Genomic DNA, 14,852 nt, shown 5'->3' on the forward strand with positions numbered 1-14,852 from the left:
CTGCATGAATTTCACTTATTTACATGTGATTCCTAATATTCCGTTGACCTCACGCGGGCCGGTCACAGACAGCCAAAGGGCCGGATGCGGCCCGGGGGCCGTACAATGCCCAGGTCTGCTGTACAGTGTTGTGCGGGCGAGTGTGTGCGTGTGTGTCCCCAGACATCACACACACACACAGGCCCCGGGGCTCCGCCCTCTCACATTCGCTCAGAGACGCAGAGTGAGATCAGAGCTCGTTCCTGTTAAGCAGCCGGTCAGTGACAAACAAGACACAGTGTTCAAAAACCAAGTTGAAAAGAAAGTACGATGAAGCCTGTCTTGCTATTGGGTTCATATAGAATGAAGGAGGACATGAGGAGTGATTTATTTGAAAAATTGCAGTTGCCCAGGGCCCGAGGCCCTGGGCAACTGCCCGACTTGCCCAATGGGACGCGCCGCGCCTGGCAAGGTGGGACCGTCCACCAGAGACTACAGCAGCTTCTCCACCAGCATCGCTGACATCACCACCAAGGTAACGTGACCTCCGTGACCTCATCTCTTCATGAGGAAATTCAAAATCTAGTTTCAGTCTTTTTACTCAAATGTTGAAAAACAACTGAAACAGATTGAAAACTTTTCATCTTTGAAATGAAGGAAATTTATGAAAAATAAGAAACCCTCTATTACCAATACTATGAAGTAACTAAGTATATTTACTCAAGCACTGTACACAAAATAGTTTCACCCTTAAAACTTAACGTTTTTAAATCGTCTCTGAAAACTCACTTTTACCAAAAAGATTTTTGTCTGTTTTATTATTTTCTTTTAAATTATGTTGTATTATCTTATGTCTTTGTTCATAGAGCAACTTTCAAAACAGTGTTTACTTCACAAAGAGCACAGATAAAAGCAGGAAAATAAAACATCAAAGTTATTATTAATATTGAGAATCATTTGAGAAATAAAATAATGTGAGTTCACACCTTCCTCTCAGGTTCAAGGCGCCATCAGGGGGAACGCAGCCGTCCACCTCAGCTTCGATAACGCTCGCCTGGCGGCGGACGACTTCAGGACCAAGTGAGCGTGACAACTTGTTGTTGTGCTGTTGTTGTGTTGTCATGTAGTTGTGGTCCAGTAGGTTGTTACGTTGCCTCCTGCTGCAGGTTTGAGAGCGAGCTGACCCTGCGTCAGTCGGTGGAGGCTGACATCAGTGGACTGAGACGAGTCCTGGAGCAGATGAACCTGGACCAGTCGGACCTGAGCCTGCAGATCGACGGCCTGAAGGAGGAGCTGCTGTTCCTGAAGAAGAACCACGAGGAGGTGAGGGACTCTGGTTCTGATAGAAACTCTGAATCCAAAGATTGAGCTCAGCCCGTGGGGGGGGGGGGGGGGCGTGATAGTTTCATGTGATGAAGTGAGATCCATTAGCTCCTCTAGCGACCTCCAGTGTTTGTGCTGCATATTACACCCAACGGCAGGAATCTTCCACAGACTCAAATATGAATTAATGATGTAATTAATGACATGTTTCATAATGTGAGCACATCACGATATGTGTAAGAAATAAAAATGTTATATCAATGCCCCCCCCCCCTCTCTCTCTAGGAGCTGCTGGCCATGCGTGCTCAGATGAGCGGTCAGGTGCACGTGGAGGTGGACGCCGCTCGGGGGGGGGACCTCACGGGTGTCATGGCGGAGATCAGAGAACATTATGAGACCATCACCGCCAAGAACCAGCGAGAGCTGGAGAGCTGGTTCCAGAACAAGGTGAGGCCGCCTGCCGGCTGCGTGACACAAGAGGTCACCTGCTCGTTGTGCCTCCACGTCTGTTAATGTGTCTGTTGATGTGTCTGTTAATGTGTCTGTTGACGTGTCTGTTGACGTGTGAGTTGATGTGTCTGTTGACGTGTGTGTGGACGTGTCTGTTGACGTGTCTGTTGACGTGTGAGTTGACGTGTCTGTTGACGTGTGTGTGGACGTGTCTGTTGACGTGTCTGTGGACGTGCCTGTTTACGTGGCTGTTGACGTGGGTTTTGATGTGTCTGTTGACGTGTCTGTTGACGTGTGTGTTGACGTGTGTGTTGACGTGTCTGTTGACGTGTGTGTGGACGTGTCTGTTGACGTGTCTGTTGACGTGTGAGTTGACGTGTCGGTTGACGTGTGTGTGGACGTGTCTGTTGACGTGTCTGTGGACGTGTGTGTTGACGTGTCTGTGGACGTGTCTGTTGACGTGTCTGTTGACGTGGGTTTTGACGTGTCTGTTGATGTGTCTGTTGACGTGTCTGTTGACGTGTGTGTTGACGTGTCTGTGGACGTGTCTGTGGACGTGTGTGTGGACGTGTCTGTTGACGTGTCTGTTGACGTGTGAGTTGACGTGTCTGTTGACGTGTGTGTGGACGTGTGTGTGGACGTGTCTGTGGACGTGTCTGTGGACGTGTCTGTTGACGTGGGTTTTGATGTGTCTGTTGATGTGTCTGTTGACGTGTCTGTTGACGTGTGTGTTGACGTGTGTGTTGACGTGTGTGTTGACGTGTGTGTTGACGTGTGAGTTGACGTGTCTGTTGACGTGTGTGTTGACGTGTGAGTTGACGTGTCTGTTGACGTGTGTGTGGACGTGTCTGTTGACGTGTCTGTGGACGTGTGTGTTGACGTGTCTGTGGACGTGTCTGTTGACGTGTCTGTTGACGTGGGTTTTGATGTGTCTGTTGATGTGTCTGTTGACGTGTCTGTTGACGTGTGTGTTGACGTGTCTGTGGACGTGTGTGTGGACGTGTCTGTGGACGTGTCTGTTGACGTGTGAGTTGATGTGTCTGTTGACGTGTGTGTGGATGTGTCTGTTGACGTGTGTGTGGACGTGTCTGTTGACGTGTCTGTGGACGTGTCTGTTGACGTGTCTGTTGACGTGGGTTTTGATGTGTCTGTTGATGTGTCTGTTGACGTGTCTGTTGACGTGTGTGTTGACGTGTCTGTTGACGTGTCTGTGGACGTGTCTGTTGACGTGTCTGTGGACGTGTCTGTTGACGTGTCTGTTGACGTGTGAGTTGACGTGTCTGTTGACGTGTCTTTTGACGTGTCTGTTGACGTGTCTGTTGATGTGTCTGTTGACGTGTCTGTTGACGTGCGTGTTGACGTGTCTGTTGACGTGTGTGTTGACGTGTCTGTTGACGTGTCTGTTGACGTGTCTGTTGACGTGCCTGTTGACGTGCCTGTTGACGTGCGTGTTGACGTGTCTGTTGACGTGTCTGTTGACGTGTCTGTTGACGTGTCTGTTGACGTGTGTGTTGACGTGTCTGTTGACGTGTCTGTTGACGTGTGTGTTGACGTGTCTGTTGACGTGTCTGTTGACGTGCGTGTTGACGTGTGTGTTGACGTGTCTGTTGACGTGTCTGTTGACGTGCGTGTTGACGTGCGTGTTGACGTGCCTGTTGACGTGTCTGTTGACGTGCGTGTTGACGTGTCTGTTGACGTGTCTGTTGACGTGTCTGTTGACGTGCGTGTTGACGTGTCTGTTGACGTGTCTGTTGACGTGCCTGTTGACGTGCCTGTTGACGTGTCTGTTGACGTGTGTGTTGACGTGTCTGTTGACGTGTCTGTTGACGTGTCTGTTGACGTGTGTGTTGACGTGTCTGTTGACGTGTGTGTTGACGTGTCTGTTGACGTGTCTGTTGACGTGTGTGTTGACGTGTCTGTTGACGTGTCTGTGGACGTGTGTGTGGACGTGTCTGTTGACGTGTCTGTTGACGTGTGAGTTGACGTGTCTGTTGACGTGTGTGTGGACGTGTGTGTGGACGTGTCTGTGGACGTGTCTGTGGACGTGTCTGTTGACGTGGGTTTTGATGTGTCTGTTGATGTGTCTGTTGACGTGTCTGTTGACGTGTGTGTTGACGTGTGTGTTGACGTGTGTGTTGACGTGTGTGTTGACGTGTGAGTTGACGTGTCTGTTGACGTGTGTGTTGACGTGTGAGTTGACGTGTCTGTTGACGTGTGTGTGGACGTGTCTGTTGACGTGTCTGTGGACGTGTGTGTTGACGTGTCTGTGGACGTGTCTGTTGACGTGTCTGTTGACGTGGGTTTTGATGTGTCTGTTGATGTGTCTGTTGACGTGTCTGTTGACGTGTGTGTTGACGTGTCTGTGGACGTGTGTGTGGACGTGTCTGTGGACGTGTCTGTTGACGTGTGAGTTGATGTGTCTGTTGACGTGTGTGTGGATGTGTCTGTTGACGTGTGTGTGGACGTGTCTGTTGACGTGTCTGTGGACGTGTCTGTTGACGTGTCTGTTGACGTGTCTGTTGACGTGGGTTTTGATGTGTCTGTTGATGTGTCTGTTGACGTGTCTGTTGACGTGTGTGTTGACGTGTCTGTTGACGTGTCTGTGGACGTGTCTGTTGACGTGTCTGTGGACGTGTCTGTTGACGTGTCTGTTGACGTGTGAGTTGACGTGTCTGTTGACGTGTGTGTGGACGTGTCTGTTGATGTGTCTGTTGACGTGTGTGTTGATGTGTCTGTTGACGTGTGTGTTGACGTGTCTGTTGATGTGTCTGTTGACGTGTGTGTTGACGTGTCTGTTGACGTGTCTGTTGACGTGTCTTTTGACGTGTCTGTTGACGTGTCTGTTGATGTGTCTGTTGACGTGTCTGTTGACGTGCGTGTTGACGTGTCTGTTGACGTGTGTGTTGACGTGTCTGTTGACGTGTCTGTTGACGTGTCTGTTGACGTGCCTGTTGACGTGCCTGTTGACGTGTGTGTTGACGTGTCTGTTGACGTGTCTGTTGACGTGTCTGTTGACGTGTGTGTTGACGTGTCTGTTGACGTGTCTGTTGACGTGTGTGTTGACGTGTCTGTTGACGTGTCTGTTGACGTGTGTGTTGACGTGTCTGTTGACGTGTCTGTTGACGTGTGTGTTGACGTGTGTGTTGACGTGTCTGTTGACGTGTCTGTTGACGTGCGTGTTGACGTGCGTGTTGACGTGCCTGTTGACGTGTCTGTTGACGTGCGTGTTGACGTGTCTGTTGACGTGTCTGTTGACGTGTGTGTTGACGTGTCTGTTGACGTGTCTGTTGACGTGCCTGTTGACGTGCCTGTTGACGTGTCTGTTGACGTGTGTGTTGACGTGTCTGTTGACGTGTCTGTTGACGTGTCTGTTGACGTGTGTGTTGACGCGTCTGTTGACGTGTGTGTTGACGTGTCTGTTGACGTGTCTGTTGACGTGTGTGTTGACGTGTCTGTTGACGTGTCTGTTGACGTGTGTGTTGACGTGTCTGTTGACGTGTGTGTTGACGTGTCTGTTGACGTGTCTGTTGACGTGTGTGTTGACGTGTCTGTTGACGTGTGTGTTGACGTGTGTGTTGACGTGTCTGTTGACGTGTCTGTTGACGTGCGTGTTGACGTGCCTGTTGACGTGCCTGTTGACGTGCCTGTTGACGTGCCTGTTGACGTGTGTGTTGACGTGTCTGTTGACGTGTCTGTTGACGTGTGTGTTGACGTGTCTGTTGACGTGTGTGTTGACGTGTCTGTTGACGTGTCTGTTGACGTGTCTGTTGACGTGTCTGTTGACGTGTGAGTTGACGTGTCTGTTGACGTGTGTGTGGACGTGTCTGTTGACGTGTCTGTGGACGTGTCTGTTGACGTGTCTGTTGACGTGTCTGTTGACGTGGGTTTTGATGTGTCTGTTGATGTGTGTGTTGACGTGTGTGTTGACGTGTGTGTTGACGTGTCTGTTGACGTGTCTGTTGACGTGTCTGTTGACGTGTCTGTTGACGTGTGAGTTGACGTGTGAGTTGACGTGTGTGTGTGGACGTGTCTGTTGACGTGTCTGTTGACGTGTGTGTGGACGTGTCTGTTGACGTGTCTGTGGACGTGTCTGTTGACGTGTGTGTTGACGTGTCTGTTGACGTGTCTGTTGACGTGTCTGTTGACGTGGGTTTTGATGTGTCTGTTGACGTGTCTGTTGACGTGTCTGTAGACGTGTCTGTTGACGTGTGAGTTGATGTGTCTGTTGACGTGTGTGTGGACGTGTCTGTTGATGTGTCTGTTGACGTGTGTGTTGATGTGTCTGTTGACGTGTGTGTTGATGTGTCTGTTGATGTGTCTGTTGATGTGTCTGTTGACGTGTGTGTTGACGTGTCTGTTGACGTGTCTGTTGACGTGTCTTTTGACGTGTCTTTTGACGTGTGTGTTGACGTGTCTGTTGACGTGTGTGTTGACGTGTCTGTTGACGTGTCTGTTGACGTGTCTGTTGACGTGTGTGTTGACGTGTGTGTTGACGTGTCTGTTGACGTGTGTGTTGACGTGTGTGTTGACGTGTCTGTTGACGTGTCTGTTGACGTGCGTGTTGACGTGCGTGTTGACGTGCGTGTTGACGTGTCTGTTGACGTGCTTGTTGACGTGTCTGTTGACGTGTCTGTTGACGTGCGTGTTGACGTGCGTGTTGACGTGTGTGTTGACGTGTCTGTTGACGTGTCTGTTGACGTGTGTGTTGACGTGTCTGTTGACGTGTCTGTTGACGTGCGTGTTGACGTGCCTGTTGACGTGTCTGTTGACGTGTCTGTTGACGTGCGTGTTGACGTGCCTGTTGACGTGTCTGTTGACGTGTCTGTTGACGTGTGTGTTGACGTGTCTGTTGACGTGTCTGTTGACGTGTGTGTTGACGTGTCTGTTGACGTGTCTGTTGACGTGTGTGTTGACGTGTCTGTTGACGTGTCTGTTGACGTGTGTGTTGACGTGTCTGTTGACGTGTGTGTTGACGTGTCTGTTGACGTGTCTGTTGACGTGTGTGTTGACGTGTCTGTTGACGTGTCTGTTGACGTGCGTGTTGACGTGCCTGTTGACGTGCCTGTTGACGTGCCTGTTGACGTGCGTGTTGACGTGTCTGTTGACGTGTCTGTTGACGTGTGTGTTGACGTGTCTGTTGACGTGTGTGTTGACGTGTCTGTTGACGTGTCTGTTGACGTGTGTGTTGACGTGTCTGTTGACGTGTCTGTTGACGTGTCTGTTGACGTGTGAGTTGACGTGTCTGTTGACGTGTGTGTGGACGTGTCTGTTGACGTGTCTGTGGACGTGTCTGTGGACGTGTCTGTTGACGTGTCTGTTGACGTGGGTTTTGATGTGTCTGTTGATGTGTCTGTTGACGTGTCTGTTGACGTGTGTGTTGACGTGTGTGTTGACGTGTCTGTTGACGTGTCTGTTGACGTGTCTCTTGACGTGTCTGTTGACGTGTCTGTTGACGTGTCTGTTGACGTGTGAGTTGACGTGTGTGTGGACGTGTGTGTGGACGTGTCTGTTGACGTGTCTGTTGACGTGTGTGTGGACGTGTCTGTTGACGTGTCTGTGGACGTGTCTGTTGACGTGTGTGTTGACGTGTCTGTTGACGTGTCTGTTGACGTGGGTTTTGATGTGTCTGTTGACGTGTCTGTTGACGTGTCTGTAGACGTGTCTGTTGACGTGTGAGTTGATGTGTCTGTTGACGTGTGTGTGGACGTGTCTGTTGATGTGTCTGTTGACGTGTGTGTTGATGTGTCTGTTGACGTGTGTGTTGATGTGTCTGTTGATGTGTCTGTTGACGTGTGTGTTGACGTGTCTGTTGACGTGTCTGTTGACGTGTCTTTTGACGTGTCTTTTGACGTGTGTGTTGACGTGTCTGTTGACGTGTGTGTTGACGTGTCTGTTGACGTGCCTGTTGACGTGTCTGTTGACGTGTGTGTTGACGTGTGTGTTGACGTGTCTGTTGACGTGTGTGTTGACGTGCGTGTTGACGTGCGTGTTGACGTGTCTGTTGACGTGCGTGTTGACGTGCGTGTTGACGTGCGTGTTGACGTGTCTGTTGACGTGCTTGTTGACGTGTCTGTTGACGTGTCTGTTGACGTGTCTGTTGACGTGCGTGTTGACGTGTCTGTTGACGTGTCTGTTGACGTGCTTGTTGACGTGTGTGTTGACGTGTCTGTTGACGTGTCTGTTGACGTGTGTGTTGACGTGTCTGTTGACGTGTCTGTTGACGTGTCTGTTGACGTGTGTGTTGACGTGTCTGTTGACGTGTGTGTTGACGTGTCTGTTGACGTGTGTGTTGACGTGTCTGTTGACGTGTGTGTTGACGTGTCTGTTGACGTGTCTGTTGACGTGTGTGTTGACGTGTCTGTTGACGTGTCTGTTGACGTGCGTGTTGACGTGCCTGTTGACGTGCCTGTTGACGTGTCTGTTGACGTGTCTGTTGACGTGTGAGTTGACGTGTGTGTTGACGTGTCTGTTGACGTGTCTGTTGACGTGTGTGTTGACGTGTCTGTTGACGTGTCTGTTGACGTGTCTGTTGACGTGTGTGTTGACGTGTCTGTTGACGTGTCTGTTGACGTGTCTGTTGACGTGTGTGTTGACGTGTCTGTTGACGTGTGTGTTGACGTGTCTGTTGACGTGTGTGTTGACGTGTCTGTTGACGTGTCTGTTGACGTGTGTGTTGACGTGTCTGTTGACGTGTCTGTTGACGTGTCTGTTGACGTGCGTGTTGACGTGCCTGTTGACGTGCCTGTTGACGTGCGTGTTGACGTGTCTGTTGACGTGTCTGTTGACGTGTGTGTTGACGTGTCTGTTGACGTGTCTGTTGACGTGTCTGTTGACGTGTGTGTTGACGTGTCTGTTGACGTGTGTGTTGACGTGTCTGTTGACGTGTCTGTTGACGTGTGTGTTGACGTGTGTGTTGACGTGTCTGTTGACGTGTCTGTTGACGTGTGTGTTGACGTGTGTGTTGACGTGTCTGTTGACGAGTGTGTTGACGTGTCTGTTGACGTGTCTGTTGACGTGTCTGTTGACGTGTCTGTTGACGTGTGTGTTGACGTGTCTGTTGACGTGTGTGTTGACGTGTCTGTTGACGTGTCTGTTGACGTGTGTGTTGACGTGTCTGTTGACGTGTCTGTTGACGTGTGTGTTGACGTGTCTGTTGACGTGTCTGTTGACGTGTGTGTTGACGTGTCTGTTGACGTGTGTGTTGACGTGTGTGTTGACGTGTCTGTTGACGTGTGTGTTGACGTGTCTGTTGACGTGTCTGTTGACGTGTCCCTGTGTCCCCTGTAGACGGAGTCCCTGAACAAGGAGGTGATCACCCAGACGTCCACGCTGCAGACGTCCCACTCAGAGGTCACAGAGGTCACAGAGGTCAAGCGCTCGCTGAGCATGGTGAGTCATGTGACCCAGATCAGATCTGAGAGTCTCAGACCAGCAAGTCACGGCTGGTTTTATTTTGAAAGTCTGTTTCCTGTGCAGAAAGCGTCTCTGGAGGCGACTGTGGCTGAGACTCAGAACCGGTTCTCCATGAAGCTCACCAGGTTCCAACTGCAGGTGATTGGTTCTGAAGATCAGTCTGAAGAGACGTCTTCCTCATCCTCCTCTTCCTCTGCTCCTCATCCTCCTCTTCATCCTGCTCATCATCCTCCTCTCCTTCCTGTTCTTCATTCTGCTCTTCATCCTCCTCTTCATCCTGCTCTTCATCCTCCTCTTCATCCTCCTCTTCATCCTCCTCTTCATCCTCCTCTTCATCCTGCTCATCATCCTCCTCTTCATCCTGCTCTTCATCCTCCTCTCCTTCCTGTTCTTCATTCTGCTCTTCATCCTCCTCTTCATCCTCCTCTTCATCCTGCTCTTCATCCTGCTTGTCATCCTCCTCTTCATCCTGCTCTTCATCCTCCTCTCCTTCCTGTTCTTCATTCTGCTCTTCATCCTCCTCTTCATCCTGCTCTTCATCCTGCTCTTCATCCTGCTCTTCATCCTATCATCCTCCTCTTCATCCTCCTCCTCATCCTCCTCGTCATCCTCCTCTTCATCCTGCTCTTCATCCTCCTCTCCTTCCTGTTCTTCATTCTGCTCTTCATCCTCCTCTTCATCCTCCTCTTCATCCTGCTCTTCATCCTGCTTGTCATCCTCCTCTTCATCCTGCTCTTCATCCTCCTCTCCTTCCTGTTCTTCATTCTGCTCTTCATCCTCCTCTTCATCCTGCTCTTCATCCTGCTCTTCATCCTATCATCCTCCTCTTCATCCTCCTCCTCATCCTCCTCGTCATCCTCCTCTTCATCCTGCTCTTCATCCTCCTCTCCTTCCTGTTCTTCATTCTGCTCTTCATCCTCCTCTTCATCCTATCATCCTCCTCTCCATCCTGCTCTTCATCCTGCTCTTCATCCTCCTCTCCTTCCTGTTCTTCATTCTGCTCTTCATCCTCCTCTTCATCCTGCTCTTCATCCTATCATCCTCCTCTCCATCCTGCTCTTCATCCTCGTCTTCATCCTCCTCTTCATCCTCCTCTCCATCCTGCTCTTCATCTTCCTCTCCTTCCTGTTCTCCATCCTGCTCTTCATCCTCCTCTTCATCCTCCTCTCCATCCTGCTCGTCATCCTGCTCGTCATCCTCCTCTTCATCCTGCTCTTCATCCTCCTCTTCATCCTGCTCTTCATCCTCCTCTCCTTCCTGTTCTTCATTCCGCTCTTCATCCTCCTCTTCATCTTCATCCTCCTCTTCATCCTGCTCTTCATCCTCCTCTCCATCCTGCTCTTCATCTTCCTCTCCTTCCTGTTCTTCATTCTGCTCTTCATCCTCCTCTTCATCCTATCATCCTCCTCTCCATCCTGCTCGTCATCCTGCTCGTCATCCTCCTCTTCATCCTGCTCTTCATCCTCCTCTCCTTCCTGTTCTTCATCCTCCTCTTCATCCTGCTCTTCATCCTCCTCTTCATCCTCCTCTTCATCCTGCTCTTCATCCTCCTCTTCATCCTCCTCTTCATCCTGCTCTTCATCCTCCTCTCCATAACACTCTTCATCTTCCTCTCCTTCCTGTTCTTCATTCTGCTCTTCATCCTCCTCTTCATCCTATCATCCTCCTCTCCATCCTGCTCTTCATCCTGCTCTTCATCCTCCTCTCATCCTCATCTCCATCCTGCTCTTCATCCTTCTCTTCATCTTCCTCTCCTTCCTGTTCTTCATTCTGCTCTTCATCCTCCTCCTCTCCATCCTGCTCCTCATCCTCCTCTCATCCTCCTCTCATCCTGCTCTCCATCCTGCTCTTCATCCTCCTCTCTTCCTCCTCTCATCCTGCTCCTCATCCTCCTCTCCATCCTCCTCTCTTCCTCCTCTCATCCTGCTCTCCATCCTGCTCTTCATCCTCCTCTCCATCCTCATCTCCATCCTGCTCTTCATCCTCCTCTCTTCCTCCTCTCTTCCTGCTCTTCATCCTGCTCTCCATCCTCCTCTCATCCTGCTCTTCATCCTGCTCTTCATCCTCCTCTCCATCCTGCTCTCCATCCTGCTCTTCCTCCTCCTCTCTTCCTCCTCTCTTCCTCCTCTCTTCCTCCTGCTCTCCATCCTGCTCTTCATCCTCCTCTCCATCCTCATCTCCATCCTGCTCTTCATCCTCCTCTCTTCCTCCTCTCTTCCTGCTCTTCATCCTGCTCTCCATCCTCCTCTCATCCTGCTCTTCATCCTCCTCTCTTCCTCCTCTCTTCCTGCTCTTCATCCTGCTCTTCATCCTCCTCTCCATCCTCCTCTCATCCTGCTCTTCATCCTCCTCTCCATCCTCCTCTCATTCCTGCTCTTCATACTCCTCTTCATCCTCCTCTCATCCTGCTCTCCATCCTCCTCTCCATCCTCCTCTCCATCCTGCTCTTCTTCCTCCTCTCTTCCTCCTCTCCATCCTCCTCTCATCCTGCTCTTCATCCTGCTCTTCATCCTCCTCTCCATCCTCCTCTCATCCTGCTCTTCAGCCTCCTCTCCATCCTCATCTCCATCCTGCTCTTCATCCTCCTCTCTTCCTCCTCTCTTCCTCCTCTCATCCTGCTCTTCATCCTGCTCTCCATCCTGCTCTCCATCCTCCTCTCCATCCTGCTCTTCATCCTCCTCTCCATCCTCCTCTCCATCCTCCTCTCCATCCTCCTCTCCATCCTCCTCTTCATCCTCCTCTCATCCTCCTCTCATCCTCCTCTCCATCCTCCTCTCCATCCTGCTCCTCATCCTCCTCTCTTCCTCATCTCATCCTGCTCTTCATCCTCCTCTCCATCCTCCTCTCATCCTCCTCTCCATCCTGCTCCTCATCCTCCTCTCCATCCTCCTCTCATCCTCCTCTCCATCCTGCTCTTCATCCTGCTCTTCATCCTCCTGTCATCCTGCTCTTCATCCTGCTCTCCATCCTCCTCTCCATCCTGCTCCTCATCCTGCTCTTCATCCTCCTCTCATCCTGCTCCTCATCCTGCTCTTCATCCTCCTCTCATCCTGCTCCTCATCCTCCTCTCCATCCTCCTCTCATCCTGCTCTTCATCCTGCTCTTCATCCTCCTCTCCATCCTGCTCCTCATCCTGCTCTTCATCCTCCTCTCATCCTGCTCCTCATCCTCCTCTCCATCCTCCTCTCATCCTGCTCTTCATCCTCCTCTCCATCCTGCTCCTCATCCTGCTCTTCATCCTCCTCTCATCCTGCTCCTCATCCTCCTCTCCATCCTCCTCTCATCCTGCTCCTCATCCTGCTCTCCATCCTCCTCTCATCCTGCTCTTCATCCTCCTCTCCATCCTCCTCTCATCCTGCTCCTCATCCTCCTCTCCATCCTCCTCTCATCCTCCTCTCCATCCTCCTCTCCATCCTCCTGTCATCCTGCTCTTCATCCTCCTCTCCACCCTGCTCGTCATCCTGCTCTTCATCCTGCTCTCCATCCTGCTCGTCATCCTGCTCTTCATCCTCCTCTCATCCTGCTCCTCATCCTCCTCTCCATCCTCCTCTCATCCTCCTCTCCATCCTGCTCCTCATCCTGCTCTTCATCCTCCTCTCCATCCTGCTCGTCATCCTGCTCTTCATCCTCCTCTCATCCTGCTCCTCATCCTCCTCTCCATCCTCCTCTCATCCTCCTCTCCATCCTCCTGTCATCCTGCTCTTCATCCTCCTCTCATCCTGCTCTTCATCCTCCTCTCCATCCTGCTCTTCATCCTGCTCTTCATCCTCCTCTCCATCCTGCTCCTCATCCTGCTCTTCATCCTCCTCTCTTCCTGCTCCTCATCCTCCTCTCCATCCTCCTCTCATCCTGCTCTTCATCCTCCTCTTCACCACAGGTCTCGTCCCTGGAGGAGCAGCTGGAGCAGCTGAGGACGGAGCTGGAGAGACAGGCTCTGGAGTACCGGACGCTGCTGGACATCAAGACGCGTCTGGAGTTGGAGATCACAGAGTACAGGAGGCTGCTGGACGGGGAGGCCGCCAGCAGGTCAGAGGCAGAACTACACCTCACACATGTATTTTGTAAATGTTTATGTTGTAACTAACATTTTATTAATTAGTTATTAAGTAGCTAGAATCAGTATAATGAATAAGTACTAATTGGAAAATGAAGTAACAATCAAGTATTTAGGTGAAAAGAGAGTATAAATTACTTCAGTAACAGGTAATTAGTAACTAGTAACGTAGAAGAGTTAATTAGAACTTACGTACAAAGGGAAATAAAGACACACAGGACATGATGTTACTCTGACTCGCTGTTTTCTGATTGGTCGACAGCATCAGCACTTCCTCCTCCACGACCACGAGGGTGGTGACGGTGGTGGAAGAGGTGGTTGATGGGATGGTGGTGTCGTCATCATCCAAAACTTCCTCCACCTCCAGCCAGATCCGCTGAGGTGCAGCCGGGCGCCGCCATCGTGGTCATGTGACGAGAACCAATCAAATCAGTTCAAACTGTCCCAGCGTCTGTTTCCTGTTTCTGTGATGTCAGAACAAATCATGACTCGGAAAATGAGATTAATTAACCCCAACTTCAAAATGTCTTTAAATAGAGAATCTGGATGGGAAAATAATAATGAATCATTATTATTACTACATGTATCATTATTACTACACATATTATTATTGTTATTACATTATGTGTTCTATAGAGTTGATTTTTCTTTTGTGGTGACGTCAGTGTGAGCGTGTCTCTGAACGGAGTAGCCATGCCGCCCCCTGCTGGTCGCCCCGGGGACATGAATTCCTCTCCGCCCTGTGATGGAAGCGTCTGATTGGCTGTCAGTGTTCTGGCAGCAGCTGCCGTCGTACACGCCCCTTCACGCCCGGATCCAGATGGATCGGATCCTCATCGGCCTCTGGCCTTCGCTCTGATGAAGAGTCGTTCACCTCCAGACGCTCCATGGGAATTTAACTGGGTTGCTTTTCTCATGCAAAGATTTACAGGAAGAAAATGAATATTTCTACAAGAGCACGGTTATAAAAAAACATGGATGATTTTCAAAAGATTTATCAGATACTTTACTATGAAATGCTGGTGAATGTTGTAAACCTCCTGCAGAGCTGCACGAGTACGGAGGCCTGGAGCGGACAAATGATTCTTATACCTCGAATATCATCATTGACCAATGAGGACATTTAAAACCAAGAGAATCAAGACTTTACTCTCAAATATAAACTTCATATACACAGACACAGAAAGATGGACGACACGATGGCCCCCTACAGTGAAGCCAAATCCTCTCTATCGCCCCCTGGTGAGAGGCTGCAGTATAGGTCCCCATCCATGTTAGCAGATGGAACATGAACCAAACAAAAAAATCTCAGTAGACGTTAAATAAATGTCAAACAGAAAAACGTTCTGATGTGTTTCAGGCGTTTAAATAAACTCAGTGAAGAGCTGCTGCTTGTTCTTCAGAGGCTAAAGCTCCTCAGAAGAAAACTTGAGGCTTCGCTCCAGTGAAAACTCAAATGAAAACGTGAAACAAGTTCTTACAAACGCTGAGCAGCTCTTACATCAGCTCTTATGAATTCAATGGAGAGATGACAGATTGTTGCATACGTGTGTGGTTCAACAAGAGTCCACTGACTGTCAGTGGCTCGGTTTGGCTGATCACAGACTGGTTCTGCCTCGGGCGGCGTGTGGAC

General features: G+C 50.3%; 1 protein-coding gene across 1 annotated transcript in view; it reads left to right on the forward strand.

The window, feature by feature from the left end:
* The window catches only part of LOC128458843 (keratin, type I cytoskeletal 13-like), a 16,343-nt gene extending 2,744 nt beyond the window's left edge, over positions 1-13,599 (forward strand). The window contains exons 2-9 of the mRNA XM_053443866.1: positions 452-514; positions 977-1,059; positions 1,146-1,302; positions 1,588-1,749; positions 9,040-9,141; positions 9,229-9,303; positions 13,043-13,191; positions 13,482-13,599. Of these exons, the coding sequence (XP_053299841.1) occupies positions 452-514; positions 977-1,059; positions 1,146-1,302; positions 1,588-1,749; positions 9,040-9,141; positions 9,229-9,303; positions 13,043-13,191; positions 13,482-13,599 (909 nt within the window). The remainder of the gene's footprint in view (positions 1-451; positions 515-976; positions 1,060-1,145; positions 1,303-1,587; positions 1,750-9,039; positions 9,142-9,228; positions 9,304-13,042; positions 13,192-13,481) is intronic.
* The last annotated feature ends 1,253 nt before the right edge of the window (positions 13,600-14,852 follow it).

The sequence above is a fragment of the Pleuronectes platessa genome, chromosome 16 (genome assembly GCF_947347685.1).
Source record: "Pleuronectes platessa chromosome 16, fPlePla1.1, whole genome shotgun sequence".
Classification (NCBI taxonomy): domain Eukaryota; kingdom Metazoa; phylum Chordata; class Actinopteri; order Pleuronectiformes; family Pleuronectidae; genus Pleuronectes; species Pleuronectes platessa.